A 27,724-nucleotide genomic window follows, 5' to 3' on the forward strand; every position below is an offset into this window, starting at 1 on the left:
CCGAGCGCGGCCCCGCGCCCTCCCCGCCCCGGCAGCACCGCCCCCTGCGCGGGCACGGCGGCGGCGCGCTCCCCCCCGGCCTTTCTTGTGCGCATGCGCCAGGGCGCCGCGGGGTTGTCCCACACATGCACTGATACCGGGACACAGAGGGACGTGGAAACAGACGGACGTACACTCCCACACACACCCTTCCTTCCCGCTCTGACGGCTAGAGCGAGTCAGAATCCCCGAATCAGTTGGGTTGGAAAAGAGCTCCGAGGTCATCGGGTCCAACCTGTGAGGTAGAACACGGCACTCCGTGCCACGTCCCGTCTTTCTTTAAACACCTCCAGGGACCGTGACTCCACCACCTCCCTAGGCATCACATTCCAATACCTAATCATCCCTTCTGTGAAGAAATTAGTCTTAATGTCCAACCTGAACCTCTCCTGGTGTAAGTTGAGGTTTTGCAGTCTCATCCTATTGCTAATTGCCTGGGAGAAGAGACTGACCGCCACCTGGCCAAAACCTCCGGTCAGCCATGGACCTCCCCGAGCCGCCTCTTCTCCAGGCTAAACAGACTCTGCTCCTCACAGGATATGTGCCCCAGACCCTTCACCAGCGTCGTTGCCTTTATCTGGGCATGTTCCAGTACCTGAATGTCTTTCCTGAATTGAGGTGCCCAGAATTGGACACTGTTCTCAAGTGCAGTCTCACCAGTGCTATATATAGGGGAGAAATAACTGCCCTGGTTCTGCTGGCCTCATGATGCCTGATAAAGGCCAGGATGCCATTGGCCTTCTTGGCCACCTAGACACACGCTGGCTCACTTTCAGCTGCTGTTGGCCAGCATCCCCAGACCCCTTTCTGCTGAGCAGCTTTCCAGCCAGTCTTCCTCCAGGCTGTAGTGCTGCAGGGGTTGGTGTGACACAAGTGCAGGACCCGGCACCTGGTCTCGTTGGACTACACCATTGGTCTCGGCTCATCGATCCAGTCTTGTCTTTCCCCGCCCCGCGACTTAGCCCGATCCGGACCCCACAAGCAGCGCTGGCTGGAGCGAAGTGGGGAGAAGCAGCACCCCCGCTCCTCGCCTTCCCAAGAGCACACACACACTTCGGGCTGGAGCGGGAACGGTGCCGCTAGCTCGGCGCTTTGGGCAGCCGCGCCGGGAGAACTACAGCACCCGGCATGCCCCGCGGCAGTAGCGGGGCCTACCGGGAGTTGTAGTCTGGGGGTCAGCAGCGGGCTCCCTTCCCTCGGGCCTCAGGGGCAGCGGCTTGACCGGCCTTTCCCTCTGAGCTGGAGAAAGCAGAGGGAGCCTGGCTGATGGGTCCCGGCGGCACTGGTGGCTCTGACACGGGTCAGTGCTGTTCACGGATGAGGCAGTTCCCAGTTGCTGCCAGGTACCCTCGTTGCAATGGCTGTGGTCTGGTCCAAAGGGACCTGGGCACTGACGTGAATGGGCCTGACCTTCTGGCCTTGAAAACAGCCAAAACCATTAAAGTAGGAATATTGTTGTTACATTACATCTTAGGAATGTTAACAGGGAATAAATGGACCTGTTTAGTCTAGAGAGAAGACTGAGGGGGAATCTCATTAATACACATAAGTATATCCAAGGCGGGTGGTGGTCAAGGTCAAGAGGATGGTGCCAGCTTTTTCCATGGTGCCCAGAGACAGGACCATAAAGGAGCAGTGGCCATAAATTGAAACACAAGAAGTTCCATCTCAACATGAAGAAGAACTTTACTATGTCAAGAGTCACTGAGCACTGGAAGAGGGAGGTTATGGAGTCTCCCTCTCTGGAGACATTCAAAATGCACCTGGATGCGTTCCGGTGTCACCTGCTTTAGGTGACCCTTCTTTGGGAGGGGGTCAGGACCACATGATCTCCAGACATCCCTTCCAACTCAGTTAACAATTCTGCAATTCTGTGAAAAGTTGAGAGAGATTGAGCTGCAAAACCTGAATGAAAAATAAGAGCCATTAATTATTAGTAGGCAGAAACATGAGTTGTTTGCCATCCTCCTTGCTAACACTTTTTGTCAGATACAGTGTTGTCACCGTGGGCCTTTTCATTAGTACCATACTTTCAAGCAGATGGTGCATCCTGGGGTATTTGAATGTACCAGTATCAAACAAACAAACAAGAAAAAACAGTTAGACAGTCAAATCCATCCAAACCTTGATGATTTCTGTGTCCTAAATATGCTTCTGAAGAATTTTCCTGTAAGAGATAAGTTTGTATTCATGCAAAGTTGGAGTACAGGTGATGAAAATTTAGTCAGAAGGACTAACACATTTTTTCTCTCTTGCAAAATCTGGTGTAGGTATGCTAAGAGCATATATAGGGACATAATAACCCTTTTCAAAAGTATGTCCTGATAATAAATACATTGAGAGGACTTGAATGGTTTGCATTCACAATCAGCTCTTCATAGTAATACTTGCAGATCACATAATTTCTTTGGTGAATACCTCTTGTTCAGTCGAGCCATGAAGGAAGGACTGTGGACTGGTAAGGCTGGGGAGACCCTCTGAGTAATTTAGGTTCAGATTCTGCCCTGGAGCCTCCACCCTCCATTTCAGCTGCCTCCCCTCCTCCAGGCCTGCCACCATCATTCATGCCTACTTTTTTCCACACCACCCTTGCCAACACCAAAACCCACCTGACTTCTAATACCATCACTGCCTGAAGAAGAAACAAGTAAAAAGTGCTCCAGAAAAGCACCTCAGAGCAGGTTTGCCTGATTGGAATTGGCTTCAATAGGTGGAGTTACATGACCTATGTGTGGAAATGTCACTAGAGCTCTGCAACTACTCTGGCTGCAGGTTTTTTCCAGACTTACTTTATGATCCACATAAAACAGCATCTTAAATTACATCTTTTATTTACAATGCAATATTTAAAGTTGCTGTCTGGAGGTCTGTTGGGCTTTGTTAACAAAACAAATATTCCACTTTGTTTATGCATTCTTACCCTTGGGATCTGGCAGATAAACTGGAAAATAGAGGTTTTTCTTCTTCTATCTTAACACAGAAGAAGAATGTTAACTCTGTTATCTTCCTCTGTTTCTGTTCATGAATCAAGCAAAGATTAAGCCATAGTGCACACTTTTCAGAAATAGTAATTCAGCTTCCAGAATTACCTGCTGCTTATGTACCAGAAGAGCTGGGTCTCAGCTGGCAAAAAATCAAGACATGGGAAATGGCTGCAAAATGCTGAATGCCACAAAAGTTTCTGTCTTTTGTCCTTTTAATGAGGTAGAAAAATAACAGAAAAAGAGTATAAATGCAAAAGAAGCTTCAAAGCTTCTGCTATGCAGATTTAGAAGACAGAAGTATCTCTGTTGTCTAATTCTTCTACACACCTCTTGTTTAACAAAAACTGAGGAAAACAAGAAGTTTGGATCTCTCCTTAATATAATAACAGGACTTAGAGGTTTTCCCATGGAAACACCTTGTTAGGCATGGCTGTGCAGTAGATGGGACTGACATCAGGGGGTGTGCACAGTTTGGGGGAAGACTGGTTTGGTACCTATCAACAGCACAGTGAGAGGCAGTGAATGAAGAACAGGGCACAGCCCCAAGCTCTGGGGGGATGTCACATCATCAGCAAGGCTGCAAAGGACCCCAGTAAGGCCACAGTTTCATTTCCAACTCAAAGCTGGTTTTTACTGTGGTCTTTGTTGTTGTTTGAACACATTTTGAAGCTTGCTAATGCATTGATCTGTTTTATTGCATTTAGTGTCATTTCTGATCTAATGCTTCTATTTCGTCCAGACTGATGTAATTTTTTATATTAAAACAACACCTGTGCTGTTGATAGCAATATCAGGCAACCTTCCACAACATCTGATTAATTTCATTTCATCACCTCTGAGATGAAACTTTGGATGTATTGCAGTCAATAGAACTCCTGTCACTGATTTCAGTGAGATAATAATGTCATTCCAGAAGTGCTATTAGTGAATCCATCACTGCTTGCAAAAGGATAACATTTGCTTAATCTGAGGTCAACATTTGTCCTGTGTATTTGTAGATCTTGATGTTTTTCACTCTGCAAATTCAGCATTGTTGTTATAATATCTCAGTTTCGAGACAGTTTGACATCTTTCAAAACTGTTTGCTATTAAATATTAAATAAGCACTTTCTGTTCCTGAGAAGTAATAGAATGGATTCAGATTCTTAATAGCTTTTTCCTTTTTATTGTGCAGGTTGCTCAGTCCCACCAATTCTAAACTTGAAAATGCCTTGCAATAAAACAATATCACAACCTTCTTTGCCAGTTCTTGGTGTTACTGTCAGAAAGAGTAACCAAGTGCTGCATTACTTGTTGTGTTAATGGGAAAACTCTGGATCTCACTCAGTGAAGTATCTCATGCATCCTGCACTGCTAAGTCAGTGAATATTGCAAAATGCAAAGGTATAAAGCCAACAATACGTTCCAATTTCTCTTTAGGGAAATACCTGGCCTTGTGTTGCTGCTGTTTTTCTTCTGAAATACAAAACTGTTCTTACAGGAGGCTCTAGTCATCATTTACTTGACTGCTAGAGATCCATATATAATTTTAGGCCCACTTGTTATATTGTAAATCAGAGATTCAGTCACAGTCCAAACTATTATTGAAGATTTACAGCAATATTCAAATGTTTCCATTCCACAGAATGGAAAAGTAGATCTTGATTGAGTATCTTCAACGTGGTTTAACTACAATGTATTTCTTTGCCACAGTAAATTACATATAAAAACACACAATACATGTTGAATATTCATGAAGAAAGAAGCCAATAACACATAATGGTGTTCTCATAAACAGCTATAGCATGAAATTTAATGTGCTTTTCATATTTTGGACCCAATTCTGTTCTACTGAACACAAAATTGCCCTGGACCATTGACTCCTGTAAGAGCAAGACAGAAGTGTTGTCTTGTCTTTGTGGTTTAAAGTACAATTTAAAGAACCAAAGGATTCCTCAGACAATTTCAAATGTGCTAAAAGCCATTAGTCCTTTAATAAAGGAAAAAGTTATTAAGGAAGTGGAGTTTTGAATATTGTTTCCAGAATTTATTCTTGCATTCATACCCATTCATGAGGGATGTAATGAGACAACTCAATATACAAAATACAGTCTCTGTGTGTATATGTGTTGGCTGTTGTTTGCTGATGATGCCTATCTAAAAATCAACAAAGACTTTCCTAAAAAGTAGCCAAAAATCAAAATTGTAGCTAAGTATACAAACATAAGTACATAGCTGACACTTGCTTCCAGAAGAGAAGTGTTAAGGCCTCCTTAAAGACTGTTAAAAGACTCAAATGAGTCTTACCTGAGAAGTAATTCTGCAGAACCAGCATGATAGTGCCCTATGGTCATCACATACATCTCTTTCTCAAGCTGATATTCTTGCAAAAAATGTCATGGTCTTTCTGAATCTCAGCTTGAAGAAATCATCTGGCAACTGGGATTCAAATTCCCCCTCTCATTTGCTCTATAGCAGCTCTGCAGTGCTAGTTCCACCCTCAGCATTTCCCCAGCCATCCCAGGAAGCCCTCAAATTTTAGTTTTGATTTATGCTCTGTTTCAGTTCTAATGGGTCACAAGGTAAATGTGAGCAAATAGTGTCATATCAACGTGTGAAAGACAAGCACTGTGCTGAGGCTGTGCCTGACACTTGAACTGCTTCCACTCTTAAAAAGCATTGATAAAACCTGTACTGAAGGGATTTGTCTGGTTTGGGCCCTATCTGTCAGAAAATATGTGGGATAAGTGAAGGGAGTCCAGAAGAACAGACCTATATTGACTAAGATCCAGAAAACAGATGGATTGAAACAAAAGAACAGATTGAAATACCAAGGTTGTTTAGCCTAAGGAAGAAAAGAGGATCTCACGTGTTCAGTAATAGTCTTCAAATACATTCAAAGCGATTGGAAAGAGAAAAAAATAGTCTTCTCCCATTTACTTTGAATAAAACAGGAAGTAATGGGTGTAGATCAGAGCAAGAATTGATTTAGAGCAGGTATGAAGAACTTTTTAAGAGTAAGGATAATTAACAAAAAAGATTGCCTGGAAGCACAATCCATGGTATCCCAGTCACTGACCTTCAAGAACAGGTTAGACATCTGTTGGGAGATGTAAATTTAGCTGATCTTGCCTTGAGATGTGACCTCTGAAGTCCTTTCCAGCCCTATGAGTCTATCATTGCATGAATTCCAGCATACTCAAAGATTAAATTGATCATCTGCAGTGGAAATGTCCACTTCCTGAGGTCTGGGCTACAGCCCATTAAAATCAGGGGGAATTTTCCAAGTGACTTTAATAAGCATTGGATCAGGCCCTAATTGAGTGTGTAATTTGGAGCTGCATATGGAATTTGGTCCACAATTTTGTTAATGGTATTTGCAAATGGGAAGGATCCAATTCCTTTTCCCAGGGCACATTAGTTTGCAATGGTTTTACAAGGGAAAGTAAACACACTCTGAAGGTGCAGTGCTAGATTTTTCTTACAAAATTGAGTGGAATTGACTGGAGGCAGACACAAGGAGAAGATCTCTGGGGGGGAATTAGCAACTTTTCTCAAGGAAGAACATTTTAAACAGCTATTTTTTACATCAATTAGGCAGGGCCAGACAGAGGGAGACAGCTGAAACTATGTTAACAACACTTTAAAAATAAATAGGTATCATGAACATGAGAATGAAATGTTTGTCTCTGCCAAAAGATCAAATTAGCTAAGAGCTTGAAAATGAGCAGAGCAAAAGAAGGGGAGACATTAAAGCTGTCAGTGGATTCAATCATTTGTGTAGTGACTGATGAGGAAATATCCATTTTCCCATTGTCTGCTACCAAATAACATAAGGATTTTTCTCCATTGTGAATGATCAGTTAAATCACAAGCACTTATGCCAGCTAAAGGTCTGCCTCTGCAATTGCACTTCTGTGCAATTGAGAGGAATGCTGGATACATGAAATTCTACATGAAATTATGAGCTTGCGTATTTGCAAGATCACAGCTCCTGTGGGCATCCATAGCCACTCTGCTTTTGTGGATTGTGAGCATCTCCTGGAAATTCTTGCACCGTTACCTTTGTCTTGTAGCAGGAAACAGGGATGGCTCCTAAAGCTTCTTTAACTGATGCAAGAAGCCCCTACTAATGTGGGGCTAATACACAGATGAAAACTCTTTGCTTTTGACTAATTTATTATGTCTAGTAGTAAAGACACAAGGTTTCTAAAATCATCTCCCCACTCTGGTTTGTTTGTTGCAGATGTGTTCTGTGTCTGCACAAAAGCTTGAACACTCTACCTGAGAGATTATTTATGAAATATTTACTTTGCATTCTGGGAAGAAAAAAAAAAAGGAAAAAGTCTGCATATTATTATGGATGGAGTCTTTGACTGCCAAATACTGAATTATTTATCGCTTAATTGTACAAATGATATCCATGAGGACCTGTTAGATTTCAATATGCAATTGATACACTGCACAAAAACAGGGCTGTGTCTTTCAGACTTTGTTCTGGTACTTTGGTGGGTCACCTTAAAAGAGGTATGAACACTTAGCAGAGGCCAAGCAGGGATACCTGGCAGCACTTTCTTGTTTGCAAGGGCTAAAAAGACCTGCAGAAAGCCCCATGTAGCAAACAATGCTCTGACCTGGATCAGCTCATGTGGGACCTTTCCACTCCTCACCCAAATGCACTCACCAGACAGCAATCTGTCATGTTTTTCTGATGCTCCCCTTCCCTGTGGGCAACCCAGTCCCTTGTGTCCTTTAGCAGAGTTCTACCTATGCTATGGACACTGGACCTTGTGCAGGGTTTTCCACCTACAACTCTAATATCTGCCATTTTCCTCCTCCCACAACAAGCATGAGCAAGGAAGGCTGGGAGACTGTACCCATTCAGCTGCTACTTTGGCCCTGTACCTACATACCTGTTGCAGACAAAAACATAAATAGACTTGCGCTGTTAAATTCATTAAGTTAAATGATTGTAAATATTTGGTGAGCATGCCTTTAATACAGACTTTAACTGTGCAGTCTCTATTTTAATGCCACAGGTTTCCTGTCTTCAATTCTGCTCTTCAGTGGGAAAAAAATTACAGTGAGAGAGAGACTCTTCTGCTCCCAGTCCATCACCCCATAACTAATTCTGTCGTCTTTTTCTGGGGTTTTTTTTCCCCTTTTCCTCTCTACTAATTCACATTGTTCCTGCCCCTGTGTTCCCAGCAGCTTGCAGCAAACTTCCCCTGCTTTCCTCTTCAAAGGATGCCGAAGACCTTTTGCCTCCTTTTTCCCTAGTATGAGAAAAAGAAATGTAATAAAAATTAATCTAGTTGTAAAATAGAATTAGTCACTGTAAATCTGTAATGTATTTTTTTTCCTATGTCAGGCCATTCCTTGCATTTTTTCCTTCTGTGAGTAAGATAAATAATAGAAATGAGGAAAAGGGGAACCTCCAGTGGATCAGAGAGTAGTCTCTATTCATTAATCACCCTCCCTCTCTGGGTCAGCACCAGAAGCTTCAGAGAATTCCACATTTGAAGACAGAAGCTAGTGTTATCTTCCACATTGAGATTAATCATTTTTTAAAATAGTGGCTTAATGCTCAAGATCTGAAGCAGCATCTTCAATACCATTATGTAATTTTGTTCTCTTCATTCTTTCCTTTCCAGCAATTCTGGTGTAATTTGCGAAGTTAGCAGCAGAGTTTATGTTTTCTTCCAGATCACTGATAAAGATATTGAGCTGTATTAGCTCCTTTGAAGCTGTTAAATAACCCATTAGAAGAGAGTAGAAACATGCTGATGTAGCTGCTAATTGGTTCCCAGTGCATTTGATATGGGTAAATTGATTTTGTATAGTACTGCATTTTTTTTACCAGATTGTCATGCAGGGCTACATCAAATGACTTCAAGTAATCCATGTGTATTAAATCAATACATCTATCTTAAGCAATGTATTTTAGTCTCATCTTGTTGCTTGAATGTATCTATTTTCCACACAAAAAATATATTTATTAACATTGCATAAGATACTAACTATGAATTAATTTATATTTATTTCTGTCTTTATAATCTGTTTTCATTAGTATTTTGCCCAGGGTCTATATAATGCTTATAATTATCCAAAACTCCTTGCATTTATTCTTTACAGTGTGCCACATTCACTTTTTACCAGTCATCTGAAATCTCCCCTGTGACCGACACATATTTCAGAATGAAGATGAATAGCTCCAACAGTATTTCCACAATTTTTTTTGTCATACTCTTTGGGAGCACTGAAGCCTGAAGATTTAATGTGTTTTGTTTTCACTGATGAACATACTCTCATACATACAGTGAGAGTGAAAAAAAATATATCACTTCATTATGATAACAGAAAGAAATCCAACTTTTCAAAGTAGTTTAGTAAAAACTGTGTTTTGTTATCAAAAAACATTGTCCCTATGTGAATTCATATCAAAGGCAAAAAAGAAATCATTGCATTTTGCTCTTGTTGGCTATTCAGAGACTGTACGATTGTGACAGAGAGAGCTGAGCTGGATTTTAGACTGAGCATCAGTAACAAAACTTTTAACCAAGTCAAAATATTGGATGTTCAATCTTAGAGGTGACTAAGCCCTAATAAGATTTCACTTTAGGCCATTTCCACATTCTATCCAGTTCACTCTCTAAGAGACCAATGTAAGACTGAAAACCTCATTTCACTTTTCAGTAAATATAAAGAGAAAAAATGGTCAAGAAATATCACACATAATGTCAGTGGAACACACTAGCTTTCCCAAATATGATGGTTTTTAAAGAAGAGTCTGATCCTCACAGTTAAAGTGTGACTTAGTCAAAATGTAATGATAGAGCTTGTTGCTTTGTTCTCCATCAAAGCTATCCAGATCAGTCCTCCTGAGATTTGTTGAAGATTGCACTCCAGGCTTGGAAACCCAACTCAGAATGTGAAAATGGCCTAAAGAGTAATCTCATTGGTTTAGCCCCCCCTAAGATTGAACATCCAATATTTTAATTTGGTTAAATGTTTTGTTACTGATGCACAGTCTCCAAGGACCTGCTCTGAGTATAAAGGATGCGAGCAAATGACAACTGTGACATAGCCATAGCAATGGTTATGTTTAAAATGGTAACAACTACAGAATTTGATAGAATTTTGTTATCTCCTCATCACACACTTTCTATGACATGGTTGTGTATAAAATCAGATGGCCTAGCTTGAAATATGGCCTCCTTACATTTCCAGAATGATCCAAAGATACCAGCAGAAAATCACAAGCTCCTGAACTCAGATTTCCTGCCTGTGGCCACATTTCATGGCTTGAAATATACATTGGACTTACCTAACATCCAGGATATTGTTATGGCTTGGAGCTCCCACTAAATGGAAGGGAAATTTCCAAAGCTGGTTGAAAATCATGGGGATCCTATCTTTCCTTGAACTTCTTGAGAAATGAGGACTCCTCATGGGAATCCTGGAACCATTTCACCAGGAAAACTAGCTGTCTTCGAAAGCAGACCTGTCAGAAAGCTGCTGTCAGTAACCTCAGGCTCTCCTGCACTACCAGAGAGTTGGGCTGAGTCATTTTGCCAAAGAGCTAAGTAACCACTTTCTTAGAGCTTTGAAACCTGTGGCTCCCAGACATCCTTACCTCGCTGTCATGGATGTGATGAGAAACAGCCTTCTCAGATGGCAACTCTCTTTCTAATCTAGTAGTTGCTTCAGGCCGTGTAATTTTTCAGCTGTGTCTATCACACAGGGGAGGGTGCAATTTTGTGCCATGGTGTGCATCTTTCCCTGGTGTGTGAGTCACAGTGAGATAAGGTGAAGTGTCTGAAAGACATGCCCGCTGACAGTGATGACTTGATGACTCAAGCGCTGCAGATTTTCTAAGGCATCAATTTCCTCCCAAGAGATTTAAAATAAAAATCCCTCCATTTTATCTTTCAGTGATGGATGTTGTGTTATTGTAAAGCCTTTATACTGCCAGCAGCAACTACTTAAGTACATACTACATGCTGTGGTTCAATCAGTCAATATAAATCTACTTGGATACGTTTATCATCGCCTCATCCTTTCTTCTTTAGTCTTCTTTGGAACAATTTGTGCAAAAGCACCTATCATTCCAAGGCATCATTCAGACAGCATCAAGCATCATGAAAAGCTAAACCATACAGCAGGGTTGCTACATAAATGTACTGGAATGTATTAGCCAAAGCCCTTTGTCCAGAGTTCCAACTCAGTAACTGGTGTGTCATGGACTGCATGAATGGGTATCATCTTTTATTCCATGGACTTTGCACTTGGTAAATTCAGGCATACCCACATGTAAAGATATGCTATCATTTTTAATAGGTGGAGCATAGGCACCTGGTGTACTCTAATCTTGTGTTTGTTTATGCTTATTTATTAGCTAGGGTTCTCAAGCAACAGTGGTGTTAAGGTGGCATGGCTGTGCCATGAAATGAGTGTATATGCACTCTGACCATTTACAGCGTGCTATTCTTTTTACCCCAAATCTAGATTTTGTACTTCAGACACAGCTTTTGTTTCTTATCACCTCAGAAAGGGTTGTGACCCACTATGAAGAGAATCTCCCAGGGTAGGATATTTTCATGTTGTTCATCCCTTCTTTTCAGTTCTAAACATTATTTTCCCTCTTCAAATTTTGTAATCAACAAGACATTCTGGATTCATTCTCATTCCAAGAAACCTCTTTATCCTCCAGAAATTTCAGACCTAAAACATTGCAGGAAAAAAAAATACTGTGATAAAAAACATATATATTAAAAATAGTTTGCTTTTCTGGTATCTGTATCATCAGAAAACAAGTTAAACTGTTGAAACCTTTTCCTGCATCAAAATGAGTTCATCTTTCCAGCACATCTCAAGACTTCTGTCCCTTCTTACTGAGATTATGGGGAGAACCATTGTGGTGTCAAAGGCTGCAGAGTAGGAGGGGAGCTGGTTGGGTGCCAGCAGGCAGTTCAGGTTGCCACCTTGAAAGCAAATTTGCCTTGAGAATCAGGAATGACTTACAGAGTGTGGCAAAACTCATAGGACAAACAGTATCTCTAAAGGGAATGCTGCCAGGAAAGCTATTTAATTCTCATTTGTGTTTCTGACTGTGTCAAGAAATAGCACAGAAAAGCTACATCTTTATTTTGAATGTCCTTTTTTCCAAGGGCTCTTACTGGACTACTTCTACATATTTTATTCTTTTTAGGTAAATATCTATGGTGCAAAATTTTCCCATGTTATGAGTGATGAACACACACAAGAGCTTGGATATTTGGTAGTGATTCTATAGGTTTGGTGATGATGTGGTTTTTTGCAGAGCTGGAATATAGAAATGCATTGTGTCATCCAGGCTGAAACCATTGCTCTTTCTTGCTAAACCCCTGTGACAACTCCCAACACATATTTGTCAGCAAAGCTGCCAATGTCTGAAGATGACAGGTAACAGGGATTTCTTTTATAAGATGATTAACCTACATTTCAACCCTATTAAACAAGTGAAGAGAAACTGTTGCTATCCTCCTAAGCATTTTTAATTTATTTTTTGTCAGTAACAACTATGCTATTGCTTGTTTCCCCAAGTCATGTTATATTGACCAAAAGGAAGGGATGTGATGTTCATTTTCCTCAAGGGCATCTCTCAGACATGTAAGCTGACTTTCTTATTGATTTGTTCCTGTCAATATGTAATCAGAAGCAGAGGGATCATTTCTGTTTTAGTCTGTAACAGATCATTTCCCCAGGGTACCCTACTTGATGTAGGGGAATAGGGGTTTAGTTGTTCGGTATTTATCTTCTTATTTAAACATGTATTTTACTGCTGTGGAGAGAGCACGAGTGGCACTAAGTAAAACAAATGTGAATTAAATGGACTTTAGGGGAAAGGCATTTTTGTTTTCTAAAATTCCCAGTGTATGGTTGAGTCTTTTATCATAAATAAGGTGTGTCTCAAAAAACTTTTGACAGATGATGGGAGAGAGAAAGCTTGAGCTCTTCAGGAGGTTTTCAGAAAACAGGGTCAGTACTTTTCAAAGAAAGCTCTTTTTTTTTTTTCTGTAAGTCTTTCAGGCAGTCACAGGGATAAAAAAATGAGTAATTTAACAGCCAGATAAAAGAAATCCTTCCCAAGCTGTTAAATGTTTAATACCTAGCCAGGATCCTCAAAATTCTCTTCTCCACACTAAATAACAGTATCTTATTAAAAACTTGTTAATTGGTGTGACACTAAATGCAAGTTTGTACAGGTCTCTTACACTTCAAGTTCTATCAGTGTACTATCTTCAAATTTTCACAATGCCTGTGTTACAAAACAATTCCAGTAACACTTCTAGAGCTATGTCTTGAAAACAAAAGGATTATGAATGAGTATCAAGAGCCTGTCTTCCTATTTGAACAGAATACACAGCAGTGGTAGACAAGAAGGCAAACTAATCTGCATCAAGACCCACTTGGTAGTAGCAGAAATGCAGGCATTTTGCAATAAAGACTCTTCTTAATTGAAACACAAGAAACCCACCTGAAATAGACATGAAAAAAGCTATATTTTGCCACATTATGCTAATACTTATTCTTTCTCATCTTTAACCTGTTAAATGTGGCTAGCTATTGATTTTATAGTTTTTTTGTGAAGTCTTACTTTTGGACAGTGAGAGAGCATTTATATCAAGCAATTAATTTATCCCTGGTCCAGCTGGCAAAAAACAGTAGTCCAAGAGAGGACCTTATTGATGGCCAAGAACCCCATTACACAATGAAGACTTCCATCCTATCATTGATGTCAAGTCCTTAGGGAGTAACCAGCACCAATTAACAAAGGCATTTGTACAACACCTTTAGATAGTCTATCCCCCTATGAGTATTTTAACACTTTCAAAGAAAATTATTCTGTAGCCTTATATAAAACAACACTGAGAGGGGATAAAAAAATAATAATCCTGCAGTTTACTCTTTTCCTTTCAGGGAAGGGAGGGAAACCTGGTAGTGGCCTGAACAGTTTTGCAGATTAGGTGAGGGGGTGGAGGTATGAAGTAGCTGCACAGACTATTTCATCAGCCTTGCTGTCCTGATTTCAGTGCTCAGGAGATCACAGCACGGTGTCCTATGATGCTCTTTGCAGAGGCTGAAGCTGCAGTGGTGAAGATTTTGAAGGCCAAAATGTCAAATACTTTTCCTTAAGTACCTTGAGACACAACCTTCAATCTTCAAAAGGAAATCAGAGGAGATTTATTTTCTAGTCAATCATATAGCTCCCCTCTCATTGCTGAATTCGACTTCAAGCTAACCTAGAGCACCACAGGCACATGCTTCCAAGCCATGTAAAACATCCCACTGACAACACAAGGACTGATCCATTCAGGGGCACAATTCTCTTCAAACACCTAAGGGCAAAACAGCATTCACTTCAGATTTTCCAACACACTGATAACAGTTAAAGGGCTTAGGCTTTCCATTAATTAAGTACATCGCCCTTTAGTTTACAGTTATGTACCTGGGTTCCTTCTTGTTTATGCACAGCTGGAGGTAAGATACATAATTTTTTCAAGATAATTTTAATTGCTTTAAAGCAAGGAAGAGATCCTGTGTATCTTCCAGCAGTAACTAAACTCACTATGTATGAAATGTCTTTGAAATACTGGTTTCTCATTACACAGAAAAGTGGTGTTCTGTGCTGTTATTTGAATGACACTGCTTCTTACATACTGCTGTGCATTGAATTTATCATTGCAGTCAGAAAAGTCTTACTCCAAAACCCCGTTCTTCCTTAATAAACCCAGCTCTTCATTCACAGTCCCCACAGTTGTTGTAACAACTGTGAAAATATGAACCAAACAGTGCAAAAATCTGCTGGTGTAGTTAAATACCTCTTGAAACAATAGCACCAAAGGGAATGAAACACTGCACATTTCTTAAGAGAGTGTTAATTCTTCTAGACACAAGTCTGAGGGAGGGACATAAAGTAGGGTGAAAAATAAAAGCATACAAAAGATGAAGTGTCTTACAAGCCATACTAGTCATTGCTGTTATTCAAAGCAAGCGGTAACTGGAAGCTCACTTTCTACTGACAGCTACTATTCTAAATTTCTAAGCAGATGCTAGCCACTCAGGTCCCTCTCTTCTAATGGATAAATCAAATAACATAGCAAAAGGATTTTCAGATCTTCTTTTTCTGGTTTTTGGGAGTTCATCTGGACCGCAGGATCCCCCAGGAATGCATTCACTTTCTGTTAAAAGGCCATCCACACACGTTTAAAGCAGCATTTAAATCCCAGGCAAGTAATCCACAGACTGCAGAGAGGCCTTTTTCAAGAGCAAAGGACATGCAAAACGGAAGCTATTTTGTTCTGCTTTATTGAAACCAGAGATAGTCCCAATTCAGAACCATTTAAAACATTTATTAGCATTAATCATTGTAGGTTAAATAAAACACAAAAACTACATTTTAGGGGGGAAAATATTATTAGGTATGATACAATTAATATGTAAAACAAAAGGTAAAGTATTAACAGATTGCAGCATCCCATACATGAAGCAAGTGGGTCCAGCCCAACCAAAGCTCTTATATAAACAAAACAGAGGAAGAGTACCTAGCAGGTGATTTTAAACTGGGAATTTATCACCGACTCTGGTATAAATAATTAAGGGTAGGTTAGTAAAATATATCACTGTAATGAAACAGTGTGATGACAGCCAGAATGCTCACACGTGTAACCTATATAGTCATGCTTATTCCCATGTGCCATGAAGGATTAGTGAAGACATGGGATGACAAATAAGTTTTTCAGGTATTGATACAGACTCATATTACATTGCAGCACTTTAGATAACATGTTGTACTGTGAGCAAAAATAATAAGTTTTTGAGCGTCACTTTATTACTTCTAAGTTCCAATTCCTGAAAAATAATGGCTGGTTTTAGATTTCTCAATCTGCAAGACAAACATTTTCTACAATATGCCATTTTCATGCACAAGAATGGCAAGTCAGAAATTGTACCTATGCATATCTCTATCTTGCTACCTTTGATCCACAACTTTATGTTCATAAAGGTGAAATGATCACTAACAGAAAAATGTACTTACAGAATAAAATGTGTAGTATATGAGAACCAGACATAGCGAAAAAAACACTACATGTCAGCAGAACCATACAAAACTGTACTTTATATACACACATATATGCAGAGCATATACAAAAACTAGTTCCTTCATAATTTTTTTTTAAACTTGTTCATGACAAGCCAGAAAAGCAAGTCACCCTCAACTGGACAGTCACAGTCCTGAGTCACAGTGCAAACAAGCTCCACCAAATATCCTTGGCACTACAGCCTGTGCCTCAGTCCTGCTGCCAGCTCTCTTGAGAAAATCAGTCTTGGACAAATCCAGCACCAGCTGGCTAACCAAGAACTGCAGCGTTGATATTATTATTATTATTATTAGAGAAGATCAGTTACACAGTCAGGTGCTCCAGTACAGTAATTCAGCTTTTCACCAGCCATTAACTACTAAGAGGAATTCCAGTTGCTGCTAAACTTTCAACTCAGAGGTTGTAATTTTTCTGACTGTTTATGGAGGGTGGTGGTACTTTCCAAGAAATACAGGGAACCAATGGAGCAGAAATCATTAATTTTACATTTTAAATTCACTATTTTTAAACAAACAATCGCCCTATTTGAATGGGCTGCACCTTTGCTTTGACAAACAGCAGAGAGGCAACAATATTGTCAAAAGTGGGCCCTGTGTTCAGAGAAAATGCGAGATGCTCTACACAGCACACTGGCCTGTTATTTTTATTCTGGTTTCAGACTTCCCTACTGAAGCTTCCACTAACCCAAATCTCAAGAACTCATACAATCAGATTCCTTATTAATTTAAATCTTTTTCTTGACTAGAAGCAGAATAAAGTGATTTAGATTTGCCCTGCCAAAAGCAAAACCTCTTTAGTCACCATTCAAATTTTAAAATCTGTCAGAGATCCATTATAAAAACTTCCAATTTAAAAATATTTTAACATATAACTCAGAAACCTGTTCTGATTCACATACTGCTCAAAGCCAGCTGTGAGAGCTGGTTGTTCAGGACAACATCCCATAAAGATCAGCAAAAATTGCCATTTCTAACATAAATTCGAGTATACAGGGTAGTCACAAATTGTCTTAAAAAGCTTTCAGACATCTCAGTTAGGATTTAGTAAGTTTTGAGATGCCATGGTAGAAAAAATAAAAAAATGCAACAATGATTTACAAAAGCCTAAAAATCAATTACGGATAACTGCTATATATTGAACAAAAGTTTATGGCACCTCTAAAAACACGGGTTCGATCTCATCTTGTTTTCTGGGTAACTGCTCTAGCCTCTTAGTGGGTTTTACATAGGAGGAATCAGATCTCTTCCAGCATTGGGTCATGGACCCATAAAATGTATGAACCTGTGATGTTGGTAAGTTTGGAATTTCCTTAGCACTGAAGGCCACACTAAGCTTTTCCCTCCCCAGCCAAGTGAAAGAGCCAGGCATCCCTGGCAGACTTGCTTGTACTGGGATGGAATGAAATGTTCCCTGAAGGAACCTGTCTCCCTCCCCTGCTATCCACAGTGATGATTACTGAATTTTCATTTAAATAACCCTAGATTATCAGTTAAATACTTGCTGCAATGAGACAGAGACATGGATCATATATCAGCACAGCTGAAAACTGAAAGTTTGGCCAAAATATCCAAGGCTGTATTTTCTAGAATGATTGTTTTCAAAGGAAGGTAAAATATAGGAGAAACTACTTATATGTGAAAAAACAATGCAGCATAGGTTCTCAAATAAAATGCAGAGGGATATTTCCCACCTATGCTACTCCAAACCCTCTGGAGACAAAATGTTCCTGTTGATTTTATCTGGCTCTGTTTCAAGCCCTAACAATTGGTGACATTTTATCTAAGCAATCTCACAACCAGCCAATAAGGTCTGGTTTTCTATGTATCAACACGGAAACGACGCTCTCGGCTGCCTGCTCATGATTTATTGTGGAAAGTTATTTTTCCCTTTTGTTTGCTTTTCATAAGCCCTCCTGAAAATGTGCAGTGGCGATAATTTTCCTCATAAGAGAACAAATTAATGTTGTGGAATTCAGGCTGGGCTCTGGTTTTGAATACAGCATTTCTTACTCCAATTCCCACTTCCAATGAAATTGATGAAGAAGATAAATTTGGATTTTATCATCTCAGTCACACACATTCATAAAAGACAGAAATTGAAAACACATACGGTTTTACATTATTTCTACTTCATAACCCTCTGTAGGAATTCTTTCCTCCACTGCATTTCCAAGTGCATCACGCTTCAAAGATATCACACAGTGTGCCTTCCACACCACATCCCCACACAATTGAGAAGATTACTCCACAAATTCAGGGAATTACATCTGTAAGCAAACATTCACGTTTGTTTTTTAGATTCCAGCCTCTAACCCCAAATAATATTGTGCTCTCTTGTGCAGTTTTTGTACAGAAATATCATTCTTTGAACTCAAAAACCTCTTGGAGCACAGCACTGAGACCACACGGAGTGGGGCACTGTGGCACTCTCTTTCAGAAACCAAGGAATACGCAACCTTGAACTCAGACAACTTTGGTCTGGGGCACAGATCTGAGGAACCCTGGTAAGCAGTGGATATTAAGCCTGTATTTATCCTCATTTTACATTTTCAGCAACTATTGAAACCCACACCATACACAGGAAATCATTCCACTCTACACAGGGGCTGCATTTTCACTTCTTTCTGGAGCACACTGGAACTGTATGGGGTCCAGCAGTTTCCTTCGTGACAACTCCTTCTTCCACATACACAGCACTTCCTGACACAGATTTTGACTTCCAGTCCATAAAAACTGCATTCCCTCATCCTTTGGATCCTTTTTTTTTTTCTTCAGTTAGCAAATTCAGTCCACTTCTTGCTGATGTTTACTGAAAGTAGGAGATGAAGCTGCAGATTTAGAAAAATCATGAAGCAGAGTCCAGCTAAAAAGATGGCAGAGAAATTGTAAGCCAAAATTCAGGTTTTATGAGATTTTTTCACCCTATTATTACAGAGAAAACTCTAAAAACAGGCCAAGTCCACTTTGCAAATGTAAGAAGATAAGTTTTTGCAGAAAACCTAAATTTTATTTAAAAACTGATCTTTTTATTTAAAAAAAACCCAACAAAACAGTCACTGGTTGAAACAGAGAATCGGAGTACTTTGTAATTTTGACAGGATATTAGAGAGGATTTTCCAACTGGGTTTTGCAAAATCCCTTTGAAGTAAAGCCTTCTGCTTCTGGTCCTTGCGTTATTGCTCATGGGAAGTATTGAAATTACTGCTTTCAAGATAAGGAGCCACGTCACTGAGATCACGAAGTCCTTTCTCAGTGAAAAAAAAAGCAAATGGTGCTGTTTTTCAAGTAAATCTCAAAAGATCAAGTTGGGTCAGCAGCACCGCCTACCCGTCTGTGAAGTCTGCCTTCCAAGTTTGATTGCTCCATTGTTACTGTTTTCATGAGGATCTAAGGGTGGAATTTGCTGACCTGAAACACATGAGGAGACATGAATTCAATTTTCCTGATGTGAGAACAACACACCATACAGGTAACAGTTAGAATTTAGCTTGCATAAGAATTACATCTGTGAAATATTACAAGAAAACAGCCGTACCTTGAATATTTTCCCTTGTATCCTGCTCATGAAAAAAAGGCTTTCACATTTAAAAAAATATATGAAATATGGCTATTGAGAAGACATGAAATACACTGAAATTATATTATCCATCATTTTTTTTTAATAGTTATCTTACAGAGCTTCTTACAACTTAAAAAGAGAAAATTCTCATCTTTCTCCTAGTTCCACCTAAATGTGAATGGTGCAAGTTTATAGAGATTGTGCCCATCCTAAATCTGCATGCCATTTAGTCCTAGCACACTGGAGTTTTACAAAGCACTGTAACTAAACACATGGTGCCTACAATTGACAAAGAAAAACAGATCTGTTCTTTCCATTGAATCCCTTCCTCTTTTTTAGGCATACCCACGTCTTTCCAGTTGACAGCTCTGATTACCTAACATCACCACCACCCCTTTCCTTGCAAACTCTCCTGATTTTTTAATCATCTTATGGAGCAATTATTTAGAGTGTTCGAAAGAATTCCAGCCATTACAGGAGAGCCAGAGATCTCTCCTGGGGCAGAAGGGCACTGCTCCAACTCCCTCCCCTGTGTACCCTTTTAGCACTGCTGCATCTTTTGTCTAGCTGCCTTCCTATTAGTGGAAAACATACAATGTGCTTAATAAGAAAAATAATAAATGGGGAAAGAAATTCTCCCAGCTCCAGTCCATCCTGTCTCTCTCTCTCCCTTTCTCTGGTGTGCATCTGGCTTTTGCATTAAAATCTTGTGTGAGCTCTCCATCAGTACCTTGAGATTTTACAGTCATGGTAATGTACTTTCCCGTCACTTTGTGGATTTCCTAAAATTTTTTTTTCTGAAGCTGAATCCATTTTTATGAATTATTCCTGGGTTTACCATTACCCATGTTAAATAACATGAGCTAAAATATTTAACATTTGTTTCTTATATACCACTTTCAGAGAACACAGAGTTCCTGTGAACAGCTCATCATAATCCAGGTGGATTTTACAGCTTAGATTTCCCCATCCTTTGCTTCAGTCATTCACAGCTCTCTCTTACCAAATGTTCTATGAATTATGTACCTATGCTGAAGCCTCAGTCCTACAAATTATTTGGGGGAGTGGTTGTGGGTGGGTGAATTAAAAGCATTCAGGTAAAATCCAATCCCAATGAAATCAAACAGCAAAATTTGATCTGTAAAACTTGTCCTTAAATTACCTTTAGCAAAGATTCAAATTTTCTCTTATTCAGTCAGCTCTGCACAGGTATGCTGTACAAGAAAAGTGTGACTTTTAAAGCAGATAATTTTGTGTGTTTGCACAGCTGAATGAGAAGGGGAAACTTCCTCCCATTACTAAGGTAAAGATACTGCATTTGGTCCAACAGAATGAAAAATGTGTATCTTGAGGGCCAAAGCATGTATAAGCACTGACATTACCATGCTGAGCTCTCTTTGGGTCACTAAAATATCAGCTTCACATCCTGCTTAACATTCTGTTCAGACTTCACGTTTGTAAAGTAAAATAAAAAGCAGAATAGGTGGTTATAGACCCAGCTGTTACATGCATTAGTGCTGTTGGCTTTGTTTGGAGACAAAGAGAATCCACTAATTCTTAAAACTCTAGAGAATATGAAGAACATGGTATCTGTGAGAGGCTTTCCAAGAAGGCAGTGCTGTCGTCATAGAGACCTGCAGGGAACTTGTGCATAGGTACCCTAACACTTCCAAAGGGCTTTCAACTCAGTCCCAGCAAAATAAAACTCTGTCAATCTGACCCAGACAGAGCACAATGTAGCAAAAAACCTGGAAACTCCAGACATGACTTCCATAAATAATTTGCCATTAATCAAATACCTCTAAATGTTTGTTCTTTTAACAGTAACTTTGAAAGAGGAGAGCTTTAATGTGCAAACTTTCATTTTAGAAATGAAAGCCTAACTTTCATTTCAGAAATGAAAGCCTAACTTTCATTTTACAAATGCATTAAACCAAGACATTAACTCTATTTGTTTTTCATTTAGCTTTTCATCTTTCCTATGAGTTTCAAGTATTTTCTACGGTAGTCCTGATGTGTCTGCCAAGAAGCAGGCAACTCTTATCTTTGGAGCAAAAACCTTGCAGGCTTCAAGGTCAGCAAGCAGTTTGTCCAGTTCAGACCAGGACACATATATGTTCTAAGAATCACCCAGATTTAAGTAATTTCTCAGAACAATAAAACCCTCATAGATAACAACTGTAAATAATGAAGACAGAAAAATCTGTAGACCTATCTGCTGCTTAGTTATTCTTGAACTTAAGTACAGTTTGTCAGGAACTAGCCATCTTTTCTACTGTTTTGATACCACTACCTCCTTCTTGAACTCAATGTAAGGACATAAATGTTTAAACAGTCTAAGCTTTGACTTTATTTGGGTCTGAGAATATTTTTTCAGTAGGTGATTCTTGCCTCACTTATTACTTCTCTTATTATGAAAATTATTAAACCATGAAGTTAAACCATTTTAGTTTTATTAACAAGACATCCCTGCCCAAGCAGCTTTTACCATGATAGGAATCTTGGAGCATAAAACTCAGTCTAACTCCTGAGAACCAGCTCCATGGCAAATGATACAGCGATTTTTCATCAGGCATCAGGGAAAGTGAATAAAAAAATCAGTCAGAAATCTGTCTGACTTATTGTCTCTCCTTAGGCCTCCCTGACAGTAGGCACTGTAACAGAGAAAGGCCTAAGCAGCAGGAGAACACTAAGGATGAGGAGTGAAATGCTGATCCTGCATCTACACTTCCTGCTTCTAACCCAGCTCAATCACTATTGCCACCTAAAAGCACTGTGATCATCTCATCTTGTCATTCAGCTCCTGATAAATATGGCATCAATATTGCTGACACCAACTCAAACATAGCTGGCACTGAGTCAGGTTCAACAGAGGTCACAAACTGAATTAATTTTGGAAAGTATATACTCATTTAAAATTTGCATCTCACTGGCATCTACAGCCTCTGTTCCAGAGTAATAAAAATATCCCAGTATTGAATACCATAAATTAAAAATGCTGTAGGTTATTTCTTTCATGCAGTTTATGTCAGAAAGAAGCAGCAGTGCTCTGACATCCAGCCCTGGAATTCTCATGCTGAAGAAATAAAAACATAAAGGCAATTCCTCTTCAAACTGAAGACTGCTTGGTAGAGTCAGCTTAAAAGTACCATCAGAGATTGAACTCCTGGAATAACAGAATGGCTTGGGTTGGAAGGGCCCTTAAGATCTGGGGAGTTCTAACCCCCCTGCCCTGGGCAGGGATGTCACTCACCACATCAGAGTGCTCAGGGCACCTGGCCTTGAGCACTTCCTGGGAAGGGGCATCCACACCCTCCCAGGACAACCTGTTCTCATCTCTTGCTTAACTTAAGATGACAAAGTAGACCACAAATAGTCTTCACCCTGTTTTGAAGAGCAGGACACAACTTGCCAGCTTGCCAAAGATCAACAGGAGTGTGTTTTAGGATTCCAGAAATAGTTATTCACAGAGAATGCATACACATTTATCTAAGAATTCTCCAGCTGAACTGGTGAAACAAGGAACTTGGGGATAAAATATTACTGAGCTGGTATGAAAATTCCATATGGCTCCTATTGCTGATATTCCTACAGAGTAAGTTGCTGACTACAACTTGAAATTTGATTTTGCACTATTATTAAATGTAAGATTATATATTTCAATTTTATTTCACTAAGGTTCAGACCACGTTTCACAGATTTTGTGCAATAAAACTGTTTGTAACCATCCACCTCTGCACATTCCTGAAGAAGTCTTGGTGTCCTCCATCCTCTCATTCCAGTAAACACTGGTGTGTAAAACAAGAAGTGTCACCAAAGACTGCTCAAATGTAGGGTTACAGAAATTGTCACAGCTCTGAGGTGAATCATCCAGATTAACAGATGAAAAGCATTAAAGCAATTGCATCTCCTCCTTTCTGGCATGTTTGAGTCGGGCTGAGGCAGTCCAGAATGAAGGTCAGAGTCTTCTCCAAAACCTGGTAGAGTTCCAACTCCTGCTACTGAATCTGAGGTTTGTTAAGAGATTAATCAGCACTGTGGGCGTTGCTGTTCTAAGAGTGCCAGAGGCAAAGAGATTGGGAAATGGGAGGGTGGAACAAGAGATAAACAAAATGGGAATGAAGAAAAATGAAAAGTGGAGTAGAGAAGCAAGAGAGACAGCAGAGGCTGGGTGGCAGCTCAGTGAGCAGAACTTGAAGAAAGACAGGGAGTGCTCTAGTGCAGCTGGAAGCAGGAGGCATCATGAAAGTAATAAAAGCTGCTCTCTTTGTTCCTTTTTGAATGTGATGCTCCAGTTGGAAGCTGTGACATTCACTAGCTCAGAAAAATCAGGCTTGGAGCTGAGTTTTTTGCTCTTGTTTGAGTTTTTAAACATTAAACTAGTTTCATCATTGACCTGTAAAAGACTGCATGAAAGGAAAGGTTGGGATCAGCCCTAAAGCTGAGCATAAGGCTCAGTAAAAAACCTGCAACAGTTACCATGATGATAAAGGGACAAACACAACAATGCATTGAACAGATGACTCATTTACTGTGGAAACAGATGTGTTGTGATCAACCTGAACTGGCACATCCAGATGATGAAGTCAAGTACCAAGGACTTGCAGAATCACAGAATATGCTGAGTTGGAAGGGACCCACAAGAATTAGCAAGTCCAACTCCTAGCCCTACACAGGACACCCCAAGAGTCACACCATGTGCCTGACAGCATTGTCCAAATGCTTCTTGAATTCTGTCAGGCTGGTGCTGTGACCACCTCTCTGGGGAGCCTGTTCCAGTGCCCAAGCACTCCCTGTGTGAAGAACCTTTTCCTAATATCCAGCCTAAACCTCCCCAGACACAACTTCAGACCATTCAAGAAGCAGAGCCCTGCCATCTAACACAACAACAATTACTCTAAGGAGAAGAAGCAATCAGAGTCCTCTGCAGTGGCTTTCTCTGCCTTTCTTTCTGTCTTCCTGAAAATCATGTACTAGGTAATTTTTACGGGGCTGGAAGGTGAAATCCATTCCACTCTGCCCCAGAGAAGCAACCTAACACCTGTCAGACTCAGGTGGGCTTTTCTAATGGCTCACCTGAAAAAGGGTTAACTTCAAGCAGTGGTACAACAGCTACACAATGCCCAGAACCACCTTCTCAAATTTCCAGCTGTATCCCAGCAAGTCGAGCCCCTGCAAACCTCATTAATAAAGAACAGCCACCTGTGAAGACCAGGCAGAGCAAAGCAGGCACATCTGATCCAACAGTTTTACCAGTTTTCTGCACCTGTAGGACTTAAAACAGTCCCACTTCATATCTCCCCCAATTCCTTCATGCTCTGAAACCCATTTCAGTGCTATTTTAGACGTTTCTCACAAGAATTATAAAGCTTGGCTCACTAGTCTGTCTCTAGTTCTTTCTCCCCAACCCCCATATTTATAATTAAGATTTCCCCAATTGACTGTTTACTCATGTTGGAAGTTTTCATGCAAGGGAACACAATAAATAAAATTGACTGCATAAGTAAACACAGCTAAGTGGCAATTATTTTAATAGCCCTAATAGCACAGTTAACAGCATCTCCATGTAGGAAAATAAAGCCTTTGGTTTGGTTTGGTTTGATCTTAAGCAAAAGTATAGACTGCTGACACAAGTTCTTGCTAGGGGAAGCAGCAATACAACTACGTTTTGCTCATTTAATTAAAATCTCCAGAAAAAAAACCCAAACAAATATTCAAATCTTGCATGTATCGAAGTAAACAACAGTATTTCTAATTACTTAATTACTAAGATCCAACCTTGACTCAAGGGCCTGCTGTAATTAACTTTGGGCTATGTCAGTTTATTCACTGACATAGCCCAAAGTTTTAAGTGCTCTCCTTGGAGAGGAATCCAGTACCTCACATGTTTAACTTTAGGAATAGTCCAAAGGTCATTAAGTTTTGCTCCATTCACTGAACTCTGAAAGGAAGAGGAGAACTAATCCTGAAACACAGGGAACATAAACTGTAAAGAATATAACCTCAAATATTAGTTTGGACAATGTTCTTCCATCCTTTCACATCCTGTACAAAAATTCAATTATGAGTTTGGACTACCTTAAAAATTGGCATATGTCAAATTTCTTTGTAACCTAAATGTACTTTCTTTTCTTAAAACATCTTTCATAGACCTCTTCAAAGTACTTCACAAATATCTGCAAATCAGCAGATAAAAGGATGAAAATCACCACAGTCATCACTCACAAAGCTTGCAGACTGTCCATCTGCAATTTCACCCACCCAAGCCCATCTGAGTCAGTGTATACATTGAGTGTCTGCTGGAAAGTATTCCTTACCCATTTCACAGGTAGTTCATACCTTGCACTTTAGCTTGTCCAGCATACAACTGGTTAAAGTGTAAACTCTAGAGATCGAGTTTGATTGGGTTTTTTTAATCTCCCAGTATTTCTAGGAAACGAGTATTTGGGTTACATTAAATATTCAATATATGAGCTGCTGGCAAGGCATCAGAAAATCAATAGCTTCATACATTTATAACTGAGCATTTACCACATGAAAGGTTGAATCCCAAGACAGAAACTGCTCTAATTAGGAAGCCTCATCTAGGAAGAATGTTCTTATCTGGATTTTAAACATCAGCCTGTCTCTCCTCGTAGCAGGAGCATCAGTGTGAGTGAGCATGCTAACCACTCTTTGCACAGTCTCCAGAGTGTTCTGATAATGCTCTTCCCACTTCCTTCTCACCCTCAACAGAGGATGCTGAAATGATTTAATCTTGCCCCCTTTGGTAGCACGCTGATCTCAGACTTTTGTTGGATGGGGCCTTGAGCAACCTGATCTACTAGGTGGCACCCTTGCTTGTGGTGGGGGAGCTGAACTAGATGATCTTTAAGGTCCCTTCCAACCCAAACCATTCTATTGTCCTATGATTTGCCAGACTTCAAAGAAAGTAACCCATGGCCATCATGCTTGTTTTGTTTAAGCCCAAGTTTATTTCATGTTTTCCTGGGACATTAACCGGGGAGCCGCGGGCTCGGCTCAGCGCGCACCGAGGGCGGCTCTTACGTAACCTGCGCCTTCATATCTGGGCCACCTTCACACTGAGGTGGCAGGCAACACACACGGGCTGGAGGGAAACATCTGGGTGTGTACCCGATTTGAGTAAGGTAACTCAGGCTTATTTGAGCTGGTAAATGAACAGGTGTCTGAGAACTGCAAGGGTATGATTGCCACTAATTGAGGACACATTGGGGAGCTTGTTTAGACATTGAAAACCAGCCAGGCACAAGCAAAAGTCAGTGGGCTGAAGTCCCACAAACAAGAAGGTGCAATACAGAACTGGTATGACCCCCTGCACAGGCACAACTTTATTATACTGCTGTTGTATAATACATTCTTGGCATTTTTGCTGCTGCCAAAAAAACAGCAACAAGGAGCCACTGTGCCTATGATTCTTTTAAGGCTGGGAATAAAAAGTTAATAACATTTGTTCCTATAGAAACTCAGCTATTAAAAAAGAACTACTGGAACAAATTAAAGAAACACTGAACTGTTAAGCCCTTTTTATGTCAGAAACCTTTAAAGAAAGACATTGGGAAAAATCTACCTCCATTGAGGAATATACAACTATATTAAAAATACTCATTTCATGTTTACAGAGACATAAATCAGTCATGTGATGTTTCACAATCACAGCAAACCTTCAGCCAGGCACTGCTAAACAAACCCAGGCTAAGTGCAGTAGCTTATCATTTGAAATCCCATGGGTACAACAGAACCCAGGAGCTGCAGCCCATTACCCAGTGCAAACTCCCAGCTCAGAGAGCACTGACTTTGCTGATTCTCGTGCTCAGTCTGCCTCCTCATCCTTATTTGCCCAAGTATAGCAACCGCAGAGTACCTCTCCTGCCAAATTTGACCCATCTTCAAAAAAAATCAGAAACTTTTACTGATTCTAGTCTTTCACATCTTGTATTTTCTTGAGACAAATTAAGGGCAATAGATTTGTGTTGAGACTGTGCTATGAAGATATCCCTC

General features: G+C 40.0%; 1 protein-coding gene across 1 annotated transcript in view; it reads right to left on the bottom strand.

The window, feature by feature from the left end:
• Positions 1–15,345: 15,345 nt before the first annotated feature.
• Positions 15,346–27,724, bottom strand: part of RAB31 (RAB31, member RAS oncogene family) — a 62,155-nt gene continuing 49,776 nt past the window's right edge. The window contains exon 7 of the mRNA XM_064705843.1: positions 15,346–19,554. Within this exon, the coding sequence (XP_064561913.1) occupies positions 19,457–19,554 (98 nt within the window). The 3' untranslated portion in view covers positions 15,346–19,456. The remainder of the gene's footprint in view (positions 19,555–27,724) is intronic.

The sequence above is a fragment of the Zonotrichia leucophrys genome, chromosome 2 (assembly GCF_028769735.1).
Source record: "Zonotrichia leucophrys gambelii isolate GWCS_2022_RI chromosome 2, RI_Zleu_2.0, whole genome shotgun sequence".
Classification (NCBI taxonomy): Eukaryota; Metazoa; Chordata; class Aves; order Passeriformes; family Passerellidae; genus Zonotrichia; species Zonotrichia leucophrys.